The sequence below is a fragment of the Micromys minutus genome, assembly GCF_963924665.1.
Source record: "Micromys minutus genome assembly, chromosome: 25".
NCBI lineage: Eukaryota > Metazoa > Chordata > Mammalia > Rodentia > Muridae > Micromys > Micromys minutus.
The window spans coordinates 9,116,347-9,143,487 of NC_137960.1; the positions used below are offsets into that span (position 1 = coordinate 9,116,347).

Sequence of the window (27,141 nt, forward strand, 5' to 3'; positions counted from 1 at the left end):
TGGGCCTGGGGTAGCCCACAAAGTGCTTGTTCGAAGATTAAGTATACAAAGGGACAGATTCGGAACCTTAATGGCTACTTGGCACGGCCAGGACAGTTTTATTGCATTTTACAGGATTATTTATCAATAATGTGAGGGGTAGGACCAAGCCTTTCCAGGATCAGAGAAGCTGGGGTCTAGAGTACAAAGACGAACAGGAAATCCAAGAAACACTGAAATCTCATTTAGGAGCTTACTTGGGCCTCACACAAGGAAGACCTTATAGATGAGACCTCAGAAGACAGCAGGGAGGCACAGGGACAGACAGTGGGTGGGATGGTGGGGGCAGTGAGGGGTCGGGGCATACACAGAAACTCTGGATTTCAGAGATCAGTCAAAGCTACAAAGGAGTCACAGGTAAGACTGGGTTCCCTTAAGCTGCTCGCTCTAATAGGCCACCCTAGTTCTTGGCTTAAGATGCATTTATCAGCAGTACCCAGTTGGAAGCAGGAAATGGGTCCGACTGGCTTCGGTTGTCAGGAAATGTAACAGGCAGGTTCCTGCTGGGAAAACCATTCTGGCTTTCCTATAATCTGGAAGCCACTCACCCCTGTGATTCTCCTGCTCCTCTCTCAAGACCAGTGCTCTCAAGACTGGGGGGGAGTTCCTCAGGCTGAACTCCTTCTCTGGAAGAGAACCCCAGGGGTTAGGGTACCTTGTATCCCTGGCTTCCAGAGTGAAGACACTGGCAGTGTCCTCGCCGAAGTGAAAGCACAGCAAGGTGACAGGCATCTTGGGTATTGTTCCGCTAAGCTCACAAAATGGGTCATTCCTGACCTATATGACAGGGCTGAGCTCTGGCTCAGTCAGAGAGAATCTACCTTGTTGGATGGGCGGGAGGCCTGGGCTCATTTCCAGCACCGGTGTAGGGGGAAAATCCACTCCCCTCATGGAATATAGGGCAGAGGAGCAGCTCTGTGACTTGGGGTCTCCACCCATCACCCCAGGACCCCATTCTTCTTGTTTACATTACATGCAAAGGGAAGTGGTATCCCCCCCAGGAGACAGTACAACATCAGCTGTTTATAGCTGTATGGTGCTGGACCAGGCAAGCACCTAGCGATGGGGACAGAGGAGGCTTAGAGGCTGCTGGTGGGACTGGAGCTGTCCACATGCCTTCTCTTCGAAGGGTAGCCTGTCAGGGTCCCCTGTAAAACAGCACAGTAGGGGACAAGCTTCATTTGTCTATGGGCTCCTACGTGTGTGTGTGTGTGTGTGTGTGTGTGTGTGTGTGTGTGTGTGTGTGTGTGTGTGTCTAAGAGCAGAGGTGCCATGTGTGGGTTGTGGGCTGAGAAGTTATTCTCTCACTTTGAATTACTGTCTATAAATTTCTTTCCTGATACAGTAACATACCTAACAAAGAGCTCCTTAGAAAAGCTTGCAAGTGCCTAAGAAGAAATGCTGGGTCTGTGGCTCCCTCTCGTGGCTGCCGCCTAGTCCGAGCCCATGTCCTGACAGTCTTGGCTGCTGGACTACAAGTCCAGGCATTTGCAGCTCCAGAGTGCTTCTCTGGAGTTCCTGCCTTAGTGGACACTTGGAGGCTGGCATACCTCAGGATGCCAGAGCCTGACTTTGAAGGGATCTCAGAAGTTACTCACCCTGGCAGCTCAGTGCAAAGTCCTGCGGAGTGAATCATGGTCCTTACGGGGGGGTAACCTCAGCTGTGTGGGTGGAACTCAGAGAAAGGCTCTGGGAAGCGTTTGAGTGAGAACCTGGGCTACCCACCCACATCTTTCCCCGTGTCACCAGTAGCCCAGAGCTGGTAGGAAGCTGTTTTTGGGGTGGCAAAGCTGTGCTGGCTGAATCTCCCACCTGGCTTCCAGGAGATGGAGAAGGGGAGGAGGGGGGTGACCCCTCCTGCGTCGATTGGTTTCTGGCATCTCTGCTCTTTCCTAATTGCATTCCATGGATTCTGGGTAGGATTTACTGTGTTACTTGACCACGTGCCACCTGGTGAGACAGCTGGTGAACAGCCAGGAAAACAGCTGCCAGGTGTGGCTTGGCAGGCCACAGGTGGGCTTCTGAGCTGCCCTTGGGAGGAGGTGGGTCAGTCTGGGGGTCCAGAGCTGACAGTGTCTTCTAGAATCCAGGGACCTTTGTCTCTCCCTAACTCCCTGCTGTGACCTCCCTAACACTCAACTGGATTTGGGGAATCATCTCAAAAATTTCAACGAATCTGACGGCTGTGTAGGAGATGAGAATAGACTGCTGGCCGTGGGCCCAGACACAGTGTGGCCCCTCACTCAGGGAAAAGCTAGCCTTTCTTCCAGGCATGCCAAAACAGCAATGAGCCCCCAGGACGCAGACTCTCAAGGACCTCCACCCCCGTTCTGCCCATGGGGATTTCTACCATTGGTTGTTGCCTGTTGAATGAAGTCAGAATTCTTCACCATAGCTCCCAGACTACTGTTGTGGGTCACTTTCTAGCAAAGAGTTGGTGCCATCATATTGTCTCTGTCTGTCTGTCTGTCTCTCCATGTCTCCCCACCTGATCCGTAAGCAGGCTTTCTCTGGGGAGCTCTGGAGAGGGTGGTCTGTCTGTAGACCCAGGCTGAGCATTCCCAGCTTCTGTTGAGGGGGGTAGTGTTCCTTTTCTGCTTCACACGGGCAGCCCTCAGGAGCAGCTCAGGGAGGGGGTACAGGTTCCTTCTCCTGGGGGAGATGCTGATGCCTGCCGTAGGTTCTTCTGAGTAGCTTTCAGGCCTGTGGGGAGAAGTCTTGAGACTGCCTGGGGCCAGTTTGGGGATCTCAGAAGACGAGGGGGACCAGAGGCTGAATCCTGGGGGTTTACAGACATGTTGCAATACCAGTGTTGTAAGGAACTTGCTAGGGAGAAGGCTGGGGAGTGAGGAAAGCCCCAGACCTGGTGTTGGCTCTGGCGTGGGCCGCATAGCAGGTCCCTCTGTTTGAAGGATTGGCAGGTGGTCTCAGGTGGCCTTTAGTGATTGGTGACAGCGAAGCTCTGTTTCCTTCCTGCTCTTCCTGGCCCCATTCTTGGCAGTGCTTCCTCCCTTTGCCTACAACTGAAAGAAGACAGGGAAAGCCGGCTGAGGTCCCGGCTGTGGGCTTCTTAGTTTTCATTGGTACCGTTTCTGCTCATGCTACTTTAGTAGGCTGTTTTTGTTTGTTTGTTTTTGTTTGGTTTGGTTTTTTGGTTTTCTTCTTTGTTGTTGTTTTCTTCTTTTTTTTCCCTCTTTTTCCTCTTCCTTGTCTTCCTCTTCTTCTGTTGTTCTTCTTCTTCTCCTCCTCCCTCCTTCCTTCCTTATTTCTCTTCTTCCTTCCTTCCCCCTTCCTTCTTCCTCCTCCCCTTCTCCTCTTCCTCCTCCTCTTTTTAAAGACAGGATTCTCTTTGTAGCCATGGCCATCCTGGAACTCACACTGTAGACCAGGCTGGCCTCAAACTCACCTGCTATTGCTTCCTGAGTACTCTGATCAAAGGCACACGCCACCACCCGTCGCTTACTTTGGTAGTTTTCTAGCAGAACATTCTGAAAAAGAAAACATGTGGTAGCCTCTGTTTATGGCTCTAGCCTGTGGGGCCTCTGACCCAGGTGAGGTACTAAGGCTGGGCTCCCTGTTGCTTAATGAGCAGCCCCCCATGGGGTGCCTGGGACGGTGGCCAAAGCCCTAGGAATCAAAGGGCCTGCACATCACATAGCGGAAAGGCCTTGGAAAACCTGGCCCCTGCTTGGCCAGGCCCCCTTATGAGTTGAGGTCCTAGTCACTTGAATTAGTAATGACCACATGTCAGCCTGGGCCACCGCCAGCAGAGGCCACTGTAACTCTGGGAGTTCAGCCTTTTCTTCTGGGCCCCCACTGTTCCTGAGTTGTTCCAAGAGTTTCTGGGGCCTAATAGGAAAGCCCACATCCTAGGTAGCTACAAACAAGACCTCAGGCCTCATCCTGACTGCCAAGGATCTCTTGGGAATGTGACCACGTCACTGTAACTTAGGCTTCTGCTCTCCAGTGGTGTCCTCTTTGGTCTGAATCTCTCCTCTGTCTTGTAATGATGGTGAAATCCAGGTTCAACCTGGTTGTCCAGAGGGTCTTGTCTTGGGATCATTGACTGATTACATTTGCAAAATTTCCTTTGACTTTGCAGCTGTCCACAGGTCCTGGGTGAGACAAGGGTACTTAGCCTCCACGATATCCTTAACACTTTTATTTCTTCCATGAGCCCTAGATCCCTGAAGGGTGATCAGCTCCAGCCCCACGTTTGTCTTTGTTCTTCTGTATTTGGTACTTAAGTCAATAGCCCCAAAGGTGACAGGCTCACTTATCTACTTACCATGGGCCTGGAGGTCCTAGTAATGGGAGTCTCCAAGGGGAGGTTTTAGTGAGCACAGAAGACTCCTACCACAGACAGAGTGGAGAAAGAGTCCCCCGTGTGACCTCTCAAGAAAGTCCCTTATCATCAAAGCAGGAGCATGGCAGGGGGAGCTGAGAGTTCTATATCTTCATGTGAGGGTTACTAGGAGAAGACTGGCTTCTGGGCAGCTAGGACCAGGGTATTAAAGCCCCATACCCACTCCAACAAGGCCATGCCCATTCTAATAAGGCTGCACCTCCTAATTGCACCACTCCCTGGGCCGAGCTTTACAAACCATCACATACGGAATGCAGGAGAGAGATGTGGATGCAGAAGGGACAGATGAGAGGCCAGGACTTGTGGGTTGCTACCCAGTGCTGTCCCCAGGACAGCCCAGCATTGTCCCCAGAGGATTGTGATCAGTTGCCCAATCGGAGCAAGTTTGCATGGACAGGCTTTGTTTCCTGGAGGAGCAACCTGGGCATGGATACTGCCACCCATGGTTGGCCACGCCCACCTGGCAACTGAGCAAGATGTATATGAAGAAGCCCCGCCCCTGCCCCGCCCTCTCCTTTCTACTCCCTGCCGCCCCTGTGGCCCCCCACACCCCCTTCCGTACCTGGCTCTTTTTCTCCCTGAATTTAAAGTCTGCGTGTGAGCTTCGCTCACGAGGCTGTGTATTTTCTGGCTGCATCAGCTAAGCTGCCATCCGCCCCTTTGTCCCGCAGTACATCTTCACCTGAGCTCTTAGCCTGGCTACCACAGACTGTTCCTCTGTGGTGGTAGGGCTCCCATGCTGCGCCGGTGTGTTTCCCCAACAGATATACGTGGGTATATCCGGGGTAATGTTGAAATAGAAAGGGGCCAAGATGGGTGTAGGTGTGTGAGATTATGGCTCCTGTTGTTGCACTGTGCCTGCTATCAGTACCACTGTCCTGGGTCACAGGGGCTCAGACTGCCTTGACCAGGAGCAAGTCAGGTGTCTGGGTAGCCTTGCTGACAACAGCGCTGACGCCACGGATTGTGTGTGGATCCCTGCTCCCGCTGTGTGCCTACATTGGAAGAGATACTTGTCCTGTGTCAAGAGATACCCATAATTTCTGGCCAGATCCAATTTCTTTAGAAGCAGCAGAGTATATTATTAGTGTAATCTTGCAGTCCCCAGGCCTCAGAGAGTGGTGATTTTTATTTTTAACCCTCTAGATAGCTGAGTGGCCCAACCAGGCCCAGGCCATTGTTGTGGGGTCACAAACACATAGGCAGATTTGCAAGAGAATGTGTGCCCTGGCTCCAGGGTGTGCCTGACCCCACGCACACCCCCCCAGGCCCCACTAACCCAATTACTGAAAGCCCCGCACCTCCCCACCCTTGGGAACCTAGCTGTAAACGTGCTGTTCAGCCTTCCATGAAAAGATCCAGTTAATAAACAACTGTTGAATCCTTAAAGGCCAAATGAGCCAGCCGTTTACTAACTGAGGCTACCTAGCTCTACCAGAAGCATCTCAGAGGCAAAGGTGCTGTTTACCATCTGGGACCCACAGCCACTGAGGACCCCCCCCCCATCCTGGCAGGAGGCCTCAGCTCCGTTCTGTGTGCACTCCTAGGTGCTCACAGGTCATGAACGCAAGGATGGCGCTGTGCTTACACTGTGTGTGAGTCATGGCCCCTGAGAGGAATTGCCTTCCTGTGTGATGTCTGAGGTGACTGTGTCCAGTCAAATATTAATTTCCTGGGTCAAGGCTTGAAAGAAAGCTCAGTCTCCCTGCGTGCAGTCACGGAGAGGTGACCGTTAATTGCAGGCAGCAGGGGCAGTGCACTTGGTGTGTATATAAAACCCACAGTGCATCTTATAGAGGCCCGAGCATCACTTAGCCCCAAGGTTCTTATGAAGCTAATGTTGTTCCTGCTTATGCGGATGGGTTCTCCTCCTAAGCTGGTTGGATACCACTGTCCGGCAGGTGCCTGGCCCCTGCATTCGGGAGACCGACCACATCAGGTGCTCTCTGCTGGGAACATTCTTTCCCCGGGCCAGGTACTGGCCCAAGGGTTCATGGGCTGTATTTTGCAGTGAGCTTTTCTAGAGCAGGAGCCCCAAGTCTGTGAGGCTGAGACCTTCTGCTGTGCTTGCTAGAGACCCAAAGGGCCAAAGCAGGCAAGGTGTGTGCCTGCTGGAGGAGGAAGGAGACCGCCCATGAGGTGGGAGGAGTTAAGAGGGCATCCAGTCCAGCTGTCCCCTCTGTTGTCATGGTATGAGGAGTAGATGATAGTGGGACGTGTGGACACATGCACCGACGGGTGGGTCTGATCCCAGCTGCTGCGTCTCAGTGCTGGGGGCCCAAGCTGCACCTTTAGGATGGGGGGGAGGGGAACGGCAGAGCCCAAAGTAGCAATCTGGTTCTCGAAAAGGCCCCTGGCGAGTTTGGGAAGCATGTGGACTGTAACACTGAGGAACTTTATAATTTAAGGAAATTATGAGTAACCCTCCCAGCATCCCCCTTTAGAAAACAAGTTATAAAAGAAACAGTTGTGAAGTCCTCAAAGAAGAAATCTGCCTCGTTAAAGATCACATACATGCAGATTAAGGATCTTGGGGTTTGGAAATGCTTCGCAGGTGTTTGCTTTTTACAGCGTTTTTTACAAGCCTGTGACCCACTCATTTAAGGATATGACTTGTTGTTTTTGGTGCATTCCAAGATAATAATATCAACTTTAGAATGTTTCCTTAAACCATTTGGCTCTCAGCTCCTCCCCCCTCCCCCCAAGCCCTTCCCTGCCCTCCAGCTAGTTTTTGGCTTTCTGCCAGAGGATTGCCAACTCTTTCTTCTGTGTGAATGCTGTGTCTGGGTCCCTTCATTCAGCAAGATGTCTCTGGGGAGTCTAAATCGTCTATCATCCTCAGCATGGCACAGCTAGTGCTCTGTTCATTTTTTGTGGCTGTATAGTATTCCATTGTCTGATTGACCCTGTCTACGCCGGTCAGCAGTGATTCTTGCTTTGCCATCTGTCCAGCTGTCTGCTAGTTGCCTTTTGGATGCTGGCAGCTGTGGGGGCTGAGGGCTCAGCATCTTTGTCTCTGCTGGGAATTCATCTCCACTGCAGTGGTGCTTGTTTGGATTTCTCGATTGATGGTAGTAAAATGGCTTCTTACTCTTGTGCTGTGGGTTCTTTGTATATCTCAGGTATAAACCCTTATCCAAGCATCCAACCAAGGCTTTCTTCCGTTCCTGACAGTGTTTCACTCTGTCAGGGCGTAGTTTGTCTTTTGTTGCTCAAGCCTTGAGAATTATTTATCGGGTCCAAGGCTGGGAAGGTTTATTCCCATCTCTTCTTCTAAGGGTTTTGTGTCTCTAGCTCTTACCTCTGGGTCTTTGGTACATGATGTGAGGCCGGGGTTGGCATCATCCTACACACATGGCTACCTCACCCTACCATCTATGGAAAGGGGACTTTTCCTCCCACTGATCAGTCTTGGAGCTCATGTTGAGAGTCACCAAACCGTGACTAGTGGGTTTGCTTCTCTCTGTTTTGCTGCTCTGATCTGTATACCTCATCAAACAGAATCAGTGAGGAACAGACACCCCTGCCACCCCCTCCTTGTGGTAATGGTGGTGGTGGTGGTGGAGTGGGGGCATTGAGACGAGGTTTTTCTGGCTATCTTGGAACTCTCTGTAGACCAGGCTAGCTTCAAACCCAGAGATCTCCCTGCCTGTGCCTCCCAAGTGCTGGGATTAAAAGTGTGGACTTCCACCCTGCTTGAAATGGACACTCTTAACAGATGAATGTGAGTGCTAACTGCCAATTGACAGGCTCTAGAATCTCCTGGGAGATGTGGGGAATTACCTTGGCTATATTAATTGGTGTGGGTGGGACCATCTCCTGGGGGTGTCGGGGGATCCCGGACTCTATCACAGAGAGAAGGCAACCTGAGCATTAGCATTCCTTGCTTTTTACTTCTGACTTGGATCTAACGCCAAGCTCCAGAAGCCCTGGCTTTCCCAGTGTGATGGACTGGAACCTGGGCTTGCGAGCTAAAGAGAATTTGTCTTCTCTCTGAAATTATTTTTGTCCACATATTTAATCACATCATCGAGATAAAGGGGGACAACCTACCGAAAGCAGAAAGGTAGAAATGCAAAATCAGCCTGTCAAGAAAAACCAGAGCATCTCACAGCTGGTTCGGTCACTTAAACAGCTCCTCACAAACTCCCAGGACATGCCAAGAGTGGGATTTCGCCCACCCTCAAACTCTCTGCCACACAGCTCACGATGTAGCCCCAGCTAGCCCACCCCAAACTCATCTTTGAGAAAAGACAAGAATATCCTGGATACCAATGTTAGACAAAGATATCACAAAACAGAAAACTATAGACAAAAGTCTTGACACGGAAATCTTTAGCAAAATGATATCATATCAGGCTACGCATGGATGGCACATACCTTTAATTTTATTATTTGGGAGACAGAGGCAGGCGGATCTCTATGAATTCCAAGGCAGCTTGGTCCACATAGTAAGTTGGAGGCCAACCAGTACTATAAAGAGACCCTGACTGGGAAAAAAATAGGGACCAAAACTAGCACTCTATATATATACACCACACATCTGTATGTATGTATAAAATCATAACCAAGTAAGAGTTACCCCAGAAAAGCAAGATTGGCTCAACATCCAGAAAACCAATACAAATCATTATATTAACAGAATAAAAATATCACATGAACTCCTCAACAGGTCCAGAAAATGAATTTGACAAAATCCATACTGCTCCGGAAAGAACTTCATTAACATAGAAAATGACATTTTTGGAAAATAGAGAGCTAATCTTAGTGAATGGCTGGCTACTCCCCGTGAGGTCAGGAACAAGGCAAGAGTGTCCCCTTCTTAGCACTTCCATTCACCAAGGTCCTGGAAGAGCAGCCAGGCAGTTAGTTGGGCAAGAGAAGAAGGTGACAGACAAACATCCATCTTGGGAAGCAAGTAGTGAAACTGTTTGTATGTAGATGCCAGGCCTTGAATTATAAAAAGTCTGAAGGACCCCCTCCCCCCAGAAACCAGTCAGAACCAGTGAGTTCTGCAAGATTGCAGGGCTCAAGATCAGTTGCCCGTTGCCAGTGTGGGAAAAAGCCTGTTTATAATAACACCCCAAAGCCATAAGACATTAAGGAACACAGTTAACAAAAGCAGTGTCAAGTCTGGTTTTCAAACCACGAAAGGACGCTGGAGGAATTTAAAGAAGTTCTGATAAGTGGCCAAGTGGTCCAGCCCAGCTGCTTACAGACCAGCACAGCTCTCCCCAGAATTCCAGATGTGCAGAGCCTTAAGGGATCCAGAACAGCCAAACAGGTTTGCTTTTTGAAGGCTGTAACAGTAAGAAGTGTGCTCTGTTTGGGGCAGGTGCGGGTGGTTGTGAAGGCTATAGTCATCAGAGTATATTCCGGTTGTGTGTGTGTGTGTGTGTGTGTGTGTGTGTGTGTGTGTGTGTGTGTGATCCGTGGAGGTAGATGTCCTGCATATCCGCCTCCCTGCCCTCCAGACCCTCCTCCCTGGCTCTGCCTGTCTTGAGTTTAATAGAAGACAGTGCCTTGCTCAGCCTCTGCAGCCTTACCCGGTGGTTCTGAAGGCTCTGTAGGAACAACCTCTTGAGTCTCCGAGGGATGATACATCTCTTCCCAGCTCTGCTGAGTCATCTTGAGTCCCTGGGGCAAAGTGAAGAGACAGGAGGAGTGGCCCAGGAGTGTCAGAAAGAAACCTCTGTTTCCCCATTCAACAGTTCCCGCCATCCTTTGGCCTCATTTCTTACCAGCTCTCTCTTTCCTGTACACACATGCACATGTATCCATGTATGTAAAAATCTGTTCACAGTAATGTACATCTGTGTGTAGCATGTAAATATACCATACCCGTATTCATGAACGCACGCACGCACGCAGTCCATGCACACAGAATCACACAACTGCACACAGCCATTTACATGAAATCTATGCATATAGATAGAACCGTATGAATCTCTCCGGTTACTATCATTTATCTGTCTGTGCACATGTGAACACTGCCATTTATATGTAATCAGTGCATGTGTATGTCCATGTCTGGGGTCTATGTCTCCACACAGCCATGGGCGTCTACTTGCAGGCTCATATTCTTGTGTGTCCCATGTGTCTTGTGTGTGATAAGTTGTACCCAAGCACTCCTGTCTATGACCTGAACATTCTCCTGCAGGTCCAAATGTCTTATCACACCCGAGAAGCTTGTGACACCTATCTGCCATGTAACAAAGAGGACATATTCAGACACGCCCCCCCATAATCTGAGTATGTTCTAACGATACTTTAAATTTGTTTCTTTTAAAAATATTTATTTTACAAAGAGTGTGTATGTATTTGTACATGTGCGTGTAAGTGCAGTCCCTGTGGGGGCCAGAAGAGGGCATCAGACGGAACAGAACGGAAGTTACAGACAGTCTCGAGCTGCCCGGTGTGGCTGCTATGAATCGAACTTGGGGTCCCCTGGAAGATCGTTATGTGTTCTTAATCACTAAGCCATATAGTATTTTGGCCTCCTACAATGGCTTTGTGGTGGCATGTGGTGGTGACGGTGACTGGGGGCCTTCTTCCTCCCCTTGACCTGGTAGACATAGGCATCTTCAGATAACCATGTATCTTTTGTTTCAGAGTTTTGCTCAAGTTTCTGCTCAGATCTCCAGACAGATGGCCATGTGTCCTTGCAGTGGCTGCCCCCGGGGGAGGAGTGCCTAAAAGGCTAGGCATCCCTGGAAGCCCGGTGGTTCCCCTGACTGGCCACCCCCCCCCCCACCGCTTGTCAGTTATCCGGATCACTCTGGACAGTGTTTGGATACTTTGTGAGTGAACCATCTCCAGATGGGATGACAGATGTCCAACCTCTCTCTCTCTGCCCCTCAGAGGCTTGGCGACACTTGTCTGGGTCTGATTGGGTCAGTGAGTGAGATTGGTACACTGTTGCACTGATGACTGGCCCTCTCAGGCCCCCACCTGGCCTCTGTTTCCAAAGGAAGGAGCCCACGGTAGACCCGAGTCTTACCGGAATGATGTGCAGCACACTGGCCCCAGCCAGTGGACTCGGGAGAACCACGTGGAATACAGGCAGTGTGCTGAAGTGACTCGGCTTTGGGACAAGCAGTAGCTAGCCGGGAGAGGCCCATGGGGATGTAGGAAATCCAGAGATACCATGGGCTTCATCTCAGGGTAGCCTTGGCACAAGATGTGACACCTGGTATTGGTGGAAGTACTTTTTTATTTTTTTAAGATTTATTTATTACACATAAATACACTGTAGCTGTCTTCAGACACACCAGAAGAGGGCATCAGATCCTATTACAAATGATTGTGAGCCACCATGTGGTTGCTGGAATTTGAACTCAGAACCTCTAGGAGAACAGTCAGTGTTCTTAACCACTGAGCCATCTCTCTAGCCCCCTGCGGAAGTACTTTTGACCCTTGAGTTCTGTCTGTCTCCCAGAGCCATCCTATGGCGGCTCTCTGAGCCTCCTCCGTCTTAACAACTCACACTGCTGAGAGCCAGTTCCTGCTCGTATGTGGGTGTCTTGGAGTTTTTAATGAAAATAGAAGACTGCATTATTCAGGAATCTAAACCAGACGGGCCAACAAGACAGAACAAACCCTCGCTTGGGGCAGGGGTGCGTCTTGCTGCTGAAGTGAGAGGGTGGGGCTTTTGGGAGGAATGGTACATTCGGAGCTAAAGTCTCTTTTCAGATGGTTGCTTGCCCCTTGTCCCCATGGTGATGGGAGGAGCTTATAGCCCCCAAGCCCAAATGACCCTGGCCTGCAGAAGATTTGGTGTCTTCTGGGAGTGTAGAGAGGCCTGTGCCTGGCTGACCCACAGGGATGCCCTAGGGCACATGAGGAGGGCGGGGCATTTGTAAATCGGAAGTAGTCACTTAACGGGTATAGTCTGGGTTCCTAGAGGGAGTTTGCCAGATTGAAATGTAGCTGAAATGGTGCCGCTAGGTTCCCGATTTAGTAACTCTCTGAGCCCCGAGAACCTTTGACTCCCCGTCATTGCTGAGCTGAGGCTGATGGTGCAGAGGGAGTGGCTTCTTGCATGGCAAGAACTCACTGTGGCACACCCAAGGACCTTGGCAGGCGCAGGTGAGGGACGGCTCGGCTGGCTCGTGTCTTGGTACCTTGATTCTGAAACTGAGATAAACTCGTTTGTCCTCCCAGGGGCTTCTGGGTGACCGCTCCCCAGTGCTCTGCTGGTTCCTGTCCTGACCAGCTCTCCATCCCTGCTGGCCTATGTAGGCAGGAAGAGCCATGTGTGATTCGAGTTACTGAAGGGCCAAGACAGGATCTTTGTTGACTGTCGGCCGCTGTGGGTGCAGCTTGTGCTAGCCCTTGAGTCCTTGTCCTCAAGAGTCGGGCCCTCTGAGTTATACTGGCTACTCAGTAAACTCATAATTAAGCTGGGCAGTGCCCAGCCAGAGGCCAGCGTAGGTGTATCAGCACAGGCCTCGAGGAATAGCTTGACTTGTAGGTTCCGCACTGTGGGCACTCTGCCAACAGGAGCCTTGGCTTCTGGAGGCTTAGCCCTGCCAGACTATGAGGGCCACTCCGAACAAGGCAGGCACCGGTGACACGATTCCTCACAAGGTGACAGGGACAACAGAGCAGGAGAGCCAGCCCAAGGTCAGACTCGGTGCAGTCCAAGAAAGCCTCGGTCATTAATGGCCTCAGATCGCAGGTTGTCAGTGGACACCGGCTTCTAGGAAGGTTGTTCTCACCGCCGGAGAAAAGGGAAGCTGCAGGCTGAGGGCTGGGAATCAGGAGCGTGGCGGACGCCTGCTTCTGTGGCATGGCTGTTCTTGGGGGTGCTGGGTGCTGATCCCTGTTTCTGACCAGTTCCTCCTGTTCTCTAGGAACTGGAATGGGGGGTCTCATGGGAGGCGTAGTCTTCAGTAGCTGCCTGTGGGACACTGTGACTGAGCCCAGTTTGTGATGAGTTCCTTTAGAACTGAGGTGTGTTTGCTCCAGAGCCACAAACCTCTCACCCCAAGCCCCATGTTCAGCACTTAGCCGGCACCTGTCAGGGATTGAACCTGAGTCAGATGGGTAGAGACTGTGTCCTGGGACTCTCTTCCATATCACTGGGTTCTTAGCCCTTAGGCATAGACAGTGTCCCCTCTCCACCTTCCCGTGGATGTAGGGATCTCTTTCTCCTTACCTTGGGTTCTCTCCCCAGCATGGCGGCTGGTGTCATCTGAACCAAGCAATCTCCCTGCTTCCCCACAGATCCTGCGTGACAACACGTTCTGTGTCTCCAAAGGGTCTGAGGTTATCCTTGACCAGGCAGTGGCAGGGAAACGGGTTGGGACTGTTCCCAGTTCATACCGACTTCTTTTCTCCCTCCTGTCTGAAACCCTGATCTGTGCTGCTTGTGTGATGTCAGATGGAGGGGCGGATGGGATCCTTTACCCAGGCTGGAAGGGACAGAGACAATGGCCTCTAATAGGCCAGGACCTTAGTGTTCCCTGATAGTGCAAGTGTTTCTGTGAGCATGTGTATGTTTATGTGTGTGTGTAAATGTATGAGCATGAACATGTGTGTTTGAGTGTATGGAATGGGATGAACATACATGTAAGTGTGGGAACATATGTGTCCATAAATGTGTGTGTGTGTGTGTGTGTGTGTGTGTGTGTGTGTGTGTGTGTGTAGTGCAAAACTCAGATGGGAGCCAGAGCTTAGACCCTGAGCTATGAATCTATCCATGGTGCTCCCCGCTGAATGCTGGGTATGTGATGTTCTGAAGTGAGCAGCAGGGTTGGGGAGGACTAAGCAAGAGTGAGTGCTGGGTAAGGTGTGGGTACTCAGTGGGGAGGGACTATACCCTTCTACATAGACAGGGCCCTTGAGACAGGAGCTTTTGCACTCCATTGCCTGGCTTTTGGTTTTGCCCAGGAATTTCATGTTGAATCCCTGGGTGCAGTCAAAGTATCCCAGAAATAAGGGTCTGTATGGGGCAAGGGAACCAGGATATGACATGATCTCCCCCCCCTTCCCTGCCATTGAGCTGGGTCCCCTCTACCCATGCAGGATGTGGGGTAAAGGGCAGGGTTTTGGACTTTGGTCCTGGGATTTTTCCAGAGGTGATTCTTGAGCCATGAAATCCCATTAGGAAATTTTCAAGCAGACAGTTCCCTGGGCATTTCTCAGACAGACCCAATCATCATGGGGGATTAACTTGGGGATGGTAGAGCTCGGAGGCCCAGATGTGGGCCTATGGCTGCCTCCCTCTTCGAGAGGAACTTTGTATCCAGCTGTTTGCAGCTGGACTCTGAGCCAAACAGCACAGCCTGCCCTTTAGACAGGGATTGATTGATGATTCCCTTACATGTTAACGTGGGGACAGTTGGGGACATGCCTTTAGGGCTGTTTCATCACACTGAAGCATTGCCACTATAGTCTTGGGGGAGGGTGGCAGTAAAGTCTGCCACCAACAGCTTGGAGATGGTGCCAAAAGGGCTGAGGCTGCAGAAGGGGCATGTGTAGAGCCTGGTAGAGCCTGGTAGAGCCTGGTAGAGCCTGGTAGAGCCTGGTAGCAAAGCCATGTTGCTGACATGAGAACATGTACATGTATGTATTTGTATGAGTGAGCATGTTTTGGGGCATGTGCAGGCTGCCAGCTACTGTTGAGCTCATGGCCTCTGTCTATATTTCTTCATTCTGTGGAATGGGTACCCACAGGCCTCACCCCTAACGTGTCCCTGGCTAGCTGGTGTTGGCTGGGGACTCTGAGTGCAGATGGAAAACTTGCTCCTGCCCATCCTGGTTCCTTTGTCACTGGGGAAACCGAGGAAGCCACAGACTCTACAACGTGACCATTAGAAACGGCACGTTGGGGCCTGGACTGGGCACTGGAGTGGAGCCCAGTCCTGCTTTGAGTTATGAATGGGACTGAGGGTAGCCAGCCTTGGCAGCCACTGCTTCCTCATAGTTCATCTCAGTCTTTCCACTTTCCTGCCTGGTGGCCATTGGACACTTCTTGTCTGTCTTTCCTTCCTTCCTTCCTTCCTTCCTTCCTTCCTTCCTTCCTTCCTTCCTTCCTTCCATGTGCATTGATATTTTGTCTGCATGTACGTCTATATGAGGTCATTGGGTCCCGAAGTTACAGACAGTTGTGAGCTGCCATGTGGTTGCTGGGATTTGAACTCAGGACCTCTGGAAGAGCACTCAGTGCCCTTAACCACTGAGCCACCTCTCCAGCCCCTGGACACTTGTTTTCATTGAGACGTTTTGGTCTCCTGTTCTCAGGTCTCTGCCTGAACTGAGTTCCTGCCCCTCCTCCTATGTAGCTAACCTCCTTCTGCTGGCCTGAAGCTGCACTGCCTTAGACTTCCTACAGAGCTGGGAGGAGAAAAGTTCTTGGATAAATGCCAACCCTTCCTAGGTCCCAGGGTGCCTGGTGCCGATCTAGGTAGAAGTGTTCAGACAGATCTGGGGGGCATCTGTAATAGCCTAGAGAGGCCAAGCTCCTCCCATCAGAGCCTTGTGGAAAAGGGGGTCCAGGACAACTCACAATTCCAGTGCTTTGCACCCCAGAGTATTTGCCCCATTGGGCGCCCCTTGGGGACCACTTTATAAATTTCAGTAGTGATGGGGGCAAGGCAGAGAACTGTGCCCTATGGGGTCTTGGATGTAGGACCACAGAATGTGGGGGGTTTCAGGGTGTTCTGTCTCCTTGGCTTCGTTTCCGTGGATGTTGACTTTGATTAGATCCAAAATGTCTCAGAAATTCAAAAACCCAGCTATACCCCAAACCTCTCTGTCCAAGGCCCTAGGATATGTGGGTCTTCTAATCCCCAAGTCTAGCTATGCAGAAAGTCTCAAAGATTATAGGGGCTGGGAAGACATGTGGTCAGGTGTCCAGGCAAGTGTCTTCCTTTCCCACCTACGTCTTGCTGTTGCCTAGGGCTCATAGTCAGGTAGGTGGGTACTGAGGCAGGAGGAGACCCCCAGGTGGGAGTTCGTGATGTCCTGGGTGACCATCCATCCAGCTACATCTGTGAAGGGAATGGTGTAGAAGAACCTGTCTGACCTCATGGGGTCAGGGCGGCTATAGTGGAGGTTGATAGTTTCCATGTGCTATAACCCAGAGTAGGCTGAGGGTCCATAAGCCGTGTACAGCCCCTGGTTTATTATAGATAGGGTGAGATTTTTACCTGAAGCTGTGTGAAGGAAAGGAACAGCATGGGGGAACATCCAGCTGCAGACTGATCTGGCAGAGCAAATACAAGAGTAATGGCAGTGTCTCGATAGTCTGCTCATGGGACACAGGCCGCTGAGCTGTGCCATGCCCTCTGCACACAGCTGGAATTCCTAAGGCAGGAGGCAGAACTTGCTGTTTGGTCTATCCCTTAGATACATCCCACAGGTTCTCCTTTACCTTCATCTTGAGGCCCCAACTACTGCGAGTCTGTTACTTTGAAGCAACCCTCAGGAATTAGTTTTGAAACACTTGCTGGACAGGGAAACGCAGCTACAGAGCCAGGCGGATTATAGGAGAGGATTTAAGAGCAACCCAGGGAAAGAAGTAATGTGTCCATTGAGACCTACAGGGAGAACTAGTGGGCTCTCGGGGGCCTAAGGGACAGATCAAGTTGATCTGGCTTTAGGGTTTGAGCGGGTGGGAGGGCTGTAGGCTGCTGGGGGGGTGAGAGGGGGGAGAAACACACACCCACCCTTTCTCTGAATGGACAATTGTAACACCAGAATTGGAGCTGCAGCAAGCTGAGCATTTTTTTCAAACTCAGTTTCATCATAGAGTAGTTGCCATCGGCCAAGACTTCCGGGTGCTCTCCAGTGGAGGCAGTAGGAGCTGGGGTGTGGCCTCCATGTCCCCGAGGACCCCAGCCAGGCCCCCACACCCACAGCCATTCTCTGCAGAGACTCAGCAGCAGTAAGCTGGACAAGCTGGAGTTCCGCTGGGTGTCTCTTACCCACCTCTCTCTGCTCTGTCTGCTCCTGGAGGTGCAGAAAGGAAGGAGTTAAGTGGAATCCGAAGGCACAGCTTGGTGGGTCACCTTGATTCTCAGGCTGGGTTCCCTTCCCTTGTGCCAGAGGAAAGCTGTGGAGGGAAGGAGACTGGGAACCAGGAATGGGGGAGGGTGGGGACCTGGCAGGCCCCACCTCCAGGACCACAGGAGCCGCCCCAGCTCAGAGGCTTGCACTGCCCTGATGGCTCCCGACCCCAGCAGACGCCTCTGCCTGCTGCCGCTGCTGCTGGCTTGCTGCCTCGTGCCTGCCAGCACCGATGGGAATTCCCTGAGTCCCCTGAATCCCCTGATGTGGCTCTGGCCCGCCAAGACCACTGATTCCTTGGAAGCCCCGGTCTCAAAGCCCCAGATCAGTTCACCTGTGCAGTCCACAGAGAACTCCACCACACACGTGGTCCCCCAGGATGGCTTCACAGAACAACAGACGACGACAACGACGACGATGAGGACGCCCGCCAGCCCGAAGCTGCCCCCAGAGGAGGATCGGGAAGCTGGCCAGGGTGGCACCCCTGCGACCCCTGCTGTCCCCATTCCCCTGGTGGCCCCTGCGGCGAGCCTAGACGCGAAGGAGGAGAATGTTGCCGGCGTTGGAGCCAAGATTCTGAATGTGGCTGAGGGCATTCGGAGCTTCGTCCAGCTGTGGGATGAAGGCTCTACCATGGAGTACTCTGCTGGGACTGAGGCTTCAGATGCCTCGATCCCTACCGTCCTCCCCAATGATGCTGAGCTCTCCAGTGCTCCCCAGGGGAGTGAGACCTCTCCCTGGCCAAGCAGTGGTGTTCCAAGTTCTCCAGATGCTCAGACAACCGAGGCTCACATACTGGCTGTGCCCACCCAGCTGCCTCCCTTCCAGAGCAGCCTCCAGGCACCACTGGGAAGGCCCTCAGTGCCACCAGCATCCCCAGGTAGAACGTTTCTCTCTTCTACATGGATCAGGGCTCCTCCCTGGGGGAGCCCAGAGCCCCACAGGCAGTCACAGCCTCTGGAGGGGAAAGGACTCATGCCTTTGGAAGCCAGGTCCAAAAGGCAGCACAGACAATCTGATGTCCACTTTGATATCCACGGGCACATACCTCTTCCTCCCTTGGTGACGGGTCCTCTGGTGACGGCTTCTCTGAGTGTGCACGGTTTACTCTCTGTTCCTTCCTCTGACCCTTCAGCCCAACTCTCTCAAGTAGCAGCTTTACCTGGGTTTCCTGGTGCTTGGGTTTCCCACGTGGTTCCCTCTTCAGGGCCTGAGCTTTCTAATGACTCTGCACTGGTGGGAAATGGTTCTCTGACCTCTACCAGCCAGTGCCTGCCCCTGCTGCCCACTTTGGCCGTCTGCAGCCACTTAGGTATCGGACACTTCTGGCTGCCTAATCATCTTCGCCATACAGAAAGCACGGAGGTAGAGGCTGCCGCACAGGCTTGGGGCCGCCTCTTCCATACAAACTGCCACCCCTTCCTTTCCTGGTTCTTCTGTCTGCTGTTGGCTCCCTCATGTGACCCAGGGCCACCACCTGCTTTGCCACCCTGCCGGCAGTTCTGTGAGGCCCTGGAGGACGCTTGTTGGAACTTCTTAGCTGGGGACAGGCTGCCTGTCGACTGTGCCTCTCTCCCTTCTCAGGAGGATGGCTACTGTGTGTTCATTGGGCCAGCTGCAGGTAACCAAGTAGCTACCAACTGTCCCCTTTCTTTTTTTGCTCAGCTCAGCAAGGGCTGATGAGAACCTGGCCCAGGATCCCCCCACCCCCGCCCCTCACCCCTACCTCGCTGAGCCTGCTTATGGTACTGGAGAGGCACCGGGTATGGTGTTCTGTGCAGACAGGAGGCTGGGGTCTGGGCGTGGCTATGACTACAGGTTCTATTTCTGTAGCAGGCATGACAGGTCATCACCTGCCCCAGGTGTTGAGGTGTCCTGGTTCTGAGTCAGCCGGGTGCTTCCTCAACCAAACACCGGCTGCTTCCCTCTTGTTCCTAGCCTCTGAGGCACACATTGTCTGACGTTCTCCCTGTGGCCCTAGCCAGCCTGGCCAAAGGTCTGAAAGGTGCCAGGCACACAGGGTCATAGGCCCCAGTCTCCTACACAACCCACATGCGTCTGCCCAGCCAAGACCTTAAAGCTTTGGAGTGCATAGCCTCTGGCTAGGTGATGGATGGATAAATGAATGGATGGGGGTGGGGCCTTACTTGTGTGTTGGGAGGAGTTGGCCAGCCTGTAGGACATGGTATTTGTCTTCTGCATGTGGGGAAGTGGTCTTGGTCTTAGTCAGTGGACTCTGGAGCTGGGAGGCTATGCTGGACACTAAGGGGGTGTCTGCTTAGTGATTTCAGCTGTGTAGTAATGCAGCCATGAGGGTTCCCGGGGCTTCTGCAGGGAATCGTCTTGTTGGGTGCCAGCAGGATGAACTTGGATGGTTCTTGGCAAGTTGCTGGCTGCCCGAATGCTCATCAGAGGTCCAGAGCCTGCACAGGCCTAGGATAGAGCAAGAGAGGGGCTACAGGTAAGGCAGGGTCAAGCACCAGAGAGATATAGCACACTGTCTCAGGAAAAAGGCTGGCATGGAGGGACAGGTGGTGGGCAGGAGGACCACCCAGAGCGTGAACAGGTCTCTGACTGAGAAGGGGTGAGGGACAAGCCACGGGCAGGGGAGATGGATGTGTGGGCCTGCTCCAGAAAGGGCCTGGGCTTTTCAGAAGCCCAGGGATTGCTCATGGCTGCATTAGGGAACACAACTGGGCCTGGGGGTAGGGCTACCCCAGGATTCTAGGCTCAGATTTGACCCACCTGGTTTCACACAGAGTTCCCCACACCCCATCCTTGGAATAGCTGAATGTGGAGTGGTTCAGACTTTCTCCCTTGCAGGGTCAGATCCACAGGGATGTGTCTTGATAAGAGGATAACCTACCGCATCTTCTGTTTGGGCCATACAGGATGATGGGCGAACATGAGGGCTGCTATCCAGGGTTAGGAGGACCTAGTCATGTGTCCGTTTAAGGGGCAGCCAGATGCTGTGAAGGCATTAGGTGCTAGAGAAGGAAAGCTGAGTGAAGGTTTAGCCACATGAGGTGCAGGGCCAGGGCTGGTCCATATGGTGGAGCTTCGTGGGACACTAACATTAACTCTGGCTGCCTGGTCAGCCAGTGGCTGCACATCTGGTTACATTAAACGAGCTATATCCCCAGCAAGGTCCTGGGGGACTGGTCCATCAATACCCATGGCCCATGTATGTGCATGTCACACCTCATTGAACTAAGGCCCCTTTGCAGGCAAGGTTTCTTGGGGGAGGCTCCAGGGAAACGCTTGTAGAAGCAGGAGACCTCTCATCCTTCCTTTCCTATAGGTTCATCCACTCAGGGTGAGCCTCCCTCTCACTAGGCCTCTGTGGCCACTAGATGACTCCTACCTCAGTATGGAGAATGGCCGTGGGAGGGGTGGGGGAGGAGTTCCTGGTGGGACCCCCTCCCCCACAGTGTCGACCCAGTGGCAGCTAGAGTAGAAGATGTTGGGGTCAGTTTTTAGCCCCATGACTCTCAGGGGACATAGAGGGTCCTTGACCACATCAGGAAGCTTGGGGATTGGGGACAGTGAGCACCCATTAGGGAGCACACACTTTTCCTCCTCAGGGTCTGACCAGAGCCAAGGTGGGTGCTTCCCACTCTAATGTGGGCCCTGCCCAATTCTCCATTCCCCAGGTCAATGGGGTGTGGTCTGACTGAAGTTCTTCAAACCCCTAGCCTTGCACACCTGGACTTACATATCTGGCTTTAGTTAATTCGAGTTTCAGTGTAACTTTGATCTGAAGAGAAAAGACACTTATATGGAAAAATACCTAAAATACCTGTGTATACCTGGTGCCTGCGCCTAGACATCCGCACACCTGGCCCTGCCTAGCACCCTGAGGCCTCTGTGTTCATCTGTCTAGCAAAGCTTGCGGCTCCTCACCCATGTCTTTTCTTCTGACCCCTGAGGGAGACCATGAGGTGAGTGTCCAATGCCAAGGTTGTCAGGGGTATGTGAGGTGACAGTTGGGAGGTAGAGGGTCACACCTGAGGAACTCCCTGACATGGCTCCATCCCTGATATGTATGCTGGGTGAGCAAGCAGCTGGGCCTTCTGTATATGAGTTTTGGGGGCAGAGAGTAAGCACTGTGTGGGGTTCGGGGTGCTGCATCCACAGACCTTGACTCTGATCTTGTTAATTCTGGCTTCTTCCTGCTGCACATGAGTAGGGCCATTGCTGCCTACAGGAAGTTCTTTCGGTATCTCAGTGGGACCCGAGAATGACACAGAGCTTTAGTCAACAGACTGCATTTGGCCTTACTCTCACACGTCTGTGTCTCAGAGCCTTGCCTTCCCCATGAAAAACAACAGACGCAGGCATCATTTCCCAGGGAGCCTGAAAGCTCTTTTGGGAGAAAGTAAGATCCGTGGAGCACCAAATCCTCTTTCTGCATCACAGAGTGTAATTGAACCACTGAACCTTGGGGACCATGCTGGAAGGGCGTGGAGCATTGAAAGAGCTGTCGGAGTGTGTGTGGGGGGGTACTGGGGGTGAGGGGGTGGCTCCGCTGTGGTCTTGCTCCGTCCACATGGGCCACAGATGCTCCCCTTGAGGACCTCATGAGCTCCCAGCCATTTTCGCCTTGGCTTATATCTGGCTTCTTAATCAAATGCGAGACTCTGAACAGCTGCTGTTCCTCAGGACGCTTCAGTTAACCCGAGTTTCTGTTTAACTTTGATCCCAGGAGACAAGACCCCTCCGTGGAAAAATACCCAAATGCTTATCTCTCACCCCTGGCAACCTGTGGATAAATATTATGTGCATGGTGCTAGCTGAGCTGCCCACAGACATTCCCTTCCTCCCGACACACCAGATCCGACACCCAGCCAACTTGGAGATATCTGCGTAACACCAATCAAGGAGTAATTCGTCTCCTTAGGGATACACTTAGGAGCTACTCTCTGAGAAGTGTGTGTGTACCTGTGATACCGGGGATAGAACCTAGGGTCTCACACACACCAGGCAGGTTCTCCACCACTGATCTACACTACCAGCCCTCTCTGAGCAGTCTTCAGGTGGTATAGATTACCATCCGTTTTCACCCTCTGCACACCAAGATGGCAGCACTTCCAGCTGCCAGCCTGGAGCTCTTGCCCTTGGATTAATGTCTCCCCACTTCTCCACCAGCCAAAGCCCCACCCTTGTGCTCTGTATCTATGGGTTAGAAGTGGCCTGTCAGCGAGGCCGCGTGATGTCTCTTCTGCACACAGCTTGTTCCCCTTAGCACAGTGTCCACCAGGTCACTCTGTGTTGGTGAGGGATGGGAGTTCCTTTGTGGTCAGTGTTGCATTGTGTGTTCAGCTTCTTCTCTTTTTTCATGTCTGTGGACACGCACGTGGCCTCTGTCTTGGCTGCAGGAAAGCTGAGGTATGGGTGTGTCTTCCCTGACAGCCTAAGCTTAGTTCCTTTGGCTGCTGTTAATCACAGTGGTTTTGCTTTGATTCTCTTTCTCCCTCCCTCTATGTCTCTTTGTCTCTCCCTTTCTCTTTGCCTCTGTCTTTCCCTCTCTGTCTCTCCCTCTCTCTTCTTCTCTGTCTCTCTCTGTCTCTCCCTCTGTCCTCTCTCCGTCTCTGTGTATCTCTCTCTCATTGTCTATTGTTCTGTCTCTCCTAATCTGTCTCGCTCTGTGTCTCTCTGTCTCTGTGTATCTCTCTCCCTCCCTGTCTGTCTCTCCTTCTGTCTCTTTGTCTCTCCCTCTCTCCTCTCTCCCTCTGTCTCTCTGTCTTTGTCTCTGTGTGCCTCCCTCCCTCTCTCTCTGCTTCACCACGTTTCCCCTGGTGGCTGACCTAGATTCCATCTCGGCCAGCAGTGTAAAGGGTTCCTCCTTTTCCTCCACCACCTGTTGCTTCATGCCTAACAGATGTGAGATGATGCTGTGTCCCCTTGTGGATTTTGTTTACGTCTTTGGTGACCTGCGATCTGGACCAGGTCTGTGCTGCAGCCCGTATGGGTCTTAAAAATGTCGGCTTGGGTCTCGTGCCCTTTGTCTCTGAGCTGTGTGGATTCTGCCTCAGCTCTGGGGCTTTCGTCTTCCCTCCCACATGTGGGCCATCTCTTTCTCTCATGGAGGGCGCGGGCACTTGCTTGGCTGTCCTGTCAGCACTGAAGTGTCAGTGTCTTTGTTTGCAGGGCTTATCTATGGTGGTAGCTTTTTGTCACTATGGCCCATTGCCTGTTAAAACAGCGTAGGGGAGGAAAGTGGCGTTTTGACGCACGCCCATATGTGTCTGGCCTATGGCCTGCGGTGAGGCACAGTCAAGGGCACGGCAGAGAAAAACTGCTCATCCCACAGGAGACCAAGGGGCCAGGGATAGGGCAGCCTTCAGCGACAGGCCTTCAGTATACCTTCTTCCCACCCATTCCTGGATTAACTCAACAGAGAAGTGAGTCATGGTTTGTCACCTCTCAGGAGCAACACCATGGAGGAACTGTGACTTTCCACCCAGGATCCTGTGAGGGGCATGGCACATGCAAGCCACAATGCTTGTGCCCCTAGGGGGGCAGCTGAGGTGGGGTCCACTGTGGTAGCTCAGGCAGGTGGGGACAGTATGTGTTGTGGTTCTGTTCTTGACTGGCTTTGGGGACCTTGGTGCTTCAGAGGCTGAGTCTCCAGGTGAGTCCAAAGACTGGCTCCTAGAAAACATCCTTCTGAGCTGTCTATCCTCTGCCTTGGGGACGTCACTGTTTCCCCCTATTTTTAAGATGATAAAGTTTACTCAATATAAAGCATACACCATGTCCACTGTCCCACATACAGGTCAGTGCAGTTGGCTACCACCCACCATCTACCTCCAGAGCTCCCGGATCCTCACACTGAACCTTTATTTCTACTAATTCTATCAACTCCTCCGTCCCTCCCTCCTGTCTGCCATGTTCTCAGCTCAGTTTTGTGCCAGGTTGTTCCTTTGTTGAGTCTGATTTTTTTCTCCTGCCTTCTGGGTACCAAGTGTGATGCTGCTTCTCATGTTGCTGTGACAACCTGATGGGAGCAACTCTAGGGAGGAAGGGCATATCCGGGCTCAGTCTGAGGATGCTGTCCACAGTGGCAGGGGAGGCAAGGCAGCAGGGGTGAAAGGCAGTGGGCACCACACCCAGGGTCAGGAAGCAGAGAGCTGAGGTTACCTTTTCTTTTTAGTTTAGTTTGGAGGCTCCAGGATGGTGCCTGGGAGCAGCAGTGTGTAAGCTATGCAGCCAGGAGGCTGTGGGGATAACAAGGTGAACACAGCTTTGATGGTAGAGGAGGCAAGAGATTTAGAATAGGGATAGATTTCAATCCATTTGAAACCCAACTGTATTCCCCCCCCCCCCGTTCTCTCTCTCTCTCTCTCTCTCTCTCTCTCTCTCTCTCTGTGTGTGTGTGTATAGTATGTATACACACTGTGTGTGTATATATATATATACACATACATTATGTATATGTATGTACACACATACATACATACACACAGTGTGAGGACCTGATAACACTATAGCTTTGGAGGAAATAAACATTTGCTCATATATATAATAGTTTGTTTCTGGGTGCTGTATTCTGTCTTATTGGTCTGTCTTTCTGTTGTTTTTTCTGCCTTTGCTTTGTTTTGTTTTGGAGATGGGGTCTTGTGTGGCTTAAGGAATCCTGATTGAGCCTTTCCAGTGCTGGTTACAGGATATTACAGATAATGTAACACCACACTGGGTCCATATATCTATCTATCCTTGTGTCAGAGAGTATTGGTGGCTTAGTTTGGGGTTTATTGCTATAAAGAGATACCATGACCAAGGCAACTCTTACACGGACAATATTTAATTGGGGTTGGCTTACAGGTTCAGAGGTTCAGTCCATTATCATCAAGGTGGAAGCATGGCAGCATCAGGCAGGCATGGTGCTGGAGGGGCTAAGAGTACTATGTCTTGATCTGAAGGCAGCCAGAAGAATATTCCAGGCAGCTAGGAGAAGAGTCTTAAAACCCACCCCAGAGTGACACGCCCACTCCAACAAGCCATGCCTACTCCAAGGCCACACCTCCTAATAGTGCTACTCCCTGGGCCAAGCATATACAAACCATCACAGTTGGTGACTATAGCTTTGAGAGGAAGTTTTAAAACCAGATTGTGAGTCTACCAGCTTTAGGCTTTGTCAAGATTCCTTTGGCTTCTTTGAAATTCAGCATGAACTTCAGGATAGCTTTTTCATGTTTTACAAAATCTATCTTTGGGAAGACCAGAGCAGTGGCTCTGTGCTAAGCATTTCTCCACATGGGTGACATTCTGGGTTCAATCCCCCATGCTGCCAAAACAAAACAAAAGAAAACTACCATTGGGGTTCTAATAGGGATTGCTTACAGCCTGTAGATCATCTTGGGTGGCTTCTATAATAGTTATAGTTTGACTGTGTCTTCCCCAGGTCTAATACTGCTAAGGGGTGTGGCCTTCTAGAGCTGACCATAGGCTTTGATCTCCTGAATGAGCTTCAGAGACTCAAAGGTACAAGGGGTGTGTTTACTATTCTCCACCCCTTTGCTTCTGCTGTTACAGTCCCCGCTTGAAGACACAGGGGGATGGTGTCCTCTTAGAAATGGGGACTAGGTCTCAAAATACCTTGGTTTTATTTATAAGTTGCTCTGTCTTGTGTTGCTTCAGTGACACAGTGGGTGTAGGCGGCCCGTCATTGATCTGTCTTTAATTTCTTCCCACAGCATTTCTTGGCTATCATTGTGAAAGACTTTCCCCTTCTTGGCTAAGTTAGGTCCTAAGCATTTTATTCTTTCAGTGTTACTGTATGTGGAAATCGCGTTGGACTTTCCTTTTCAGATTGGGTGTTGCATGGATAAATGGTGATTTTTCTCCATTAATGGATGTGTTATCCTGTTGGCTTGCTGAGTTCATTTGTTTGTTCTGTTATCAAATTTAGGGGTCATAATCTATGCACCAATTATTTGGCCATCCATCTTCAATAAGACAAATTTTCAAAAGCCAAATTAGAAGTGAAAAAGCATGAGAAGATTTATTCAGGGGTCATAGTGGGAAGAGGGAGGAAGAGATCCAGCAAGTCTGTCTTCAGGTCCTGATGTGAGAAGAAAGTTTAAATAGAGGGCCAGGCGCGTGCACATCAAACAGTCCTGGTCAAGATGTGGTCCTGCCAGTCATTGACCCATCATCCCCTGGGCTTTAGCCTTGTCTTGTAAGATGGTCTCAAAGTTGCTAGGATGGTGTGAAATCTCTTTCCAGGAGACAAGTTCCCACTCTGACAGGTACCTTTTCCTTCTCCCAGCATGGGTTTCCTGTGTGTGGGGGGGGGGGGATTCCCATTTATCTGAGGTACAATCTAATATTTCTACCTAGACTGATTAAGAGTTCTAAGAAGCTTCCTTTCCAACCTGCCTGCCTGGCTGTCTCTTCTCTTCCTCCTCTTCTCTTCCTCCTCCTCCTCCTTGCTTGATCTCGCTCCCTCTCTCCTCCTCTCCCCAGACAATTTGAATAGACATTAAGAAGACAGCTTGGCGTGCTCTTCCTATAATCAGAGCTCTCGTCGTCCCTAGTGGAACCGTACTACAGCCTGTCCTGCACCAGCTGAGATAACTGGTTGCTTTCTCTGCATTTCAGCCAGCGGCGTGATCAGCCCTGGTTGATTCCATATTCGGACTGTTCCCGACTCCTAGGAAGAGACAATGGGCACAGTTCTCTCATTATCCTGGAAGGGTTTGCTGGTATTTTGTTGA

The 27,141-nt window shown here is 51.4% G+C and overlaps 1 protein-coding gene across 5 annotated transcripts in view; it reads left to right on the forward strand.

The window, feature by feature from the left end:
• The window catches only part of COL18A1 (collagen type XVIII alpha 1 chain), a 106,070-nt gene that overhangs the window by 31,663 nt on the left and 47,266 nt on the right, over window positions 1–27,141 (forward strand). For 3 of the 5 annotated variants that reach the window (XM_080937551.1, XM_080937553.1, XM_080937552.1), the window contains exon 1: window positions 17,423–19,040. The exons of the other annotated variants lie outside the window; for them this stretch is intronic. In XM_080937551.1, coding sequence (XP_080793677.1) covers window positions 17,576–19,040 — 1,465 coding nt within the window. In that variant the 5' untranslated portion in view covers window positions 17,423–17,575. Of the gene's footprint in view, window positions 1–17,422; window positions 19,041–27,141 lie in introns of those variants that run through there. 5 annotated transcript variants of the gene reach the window in all.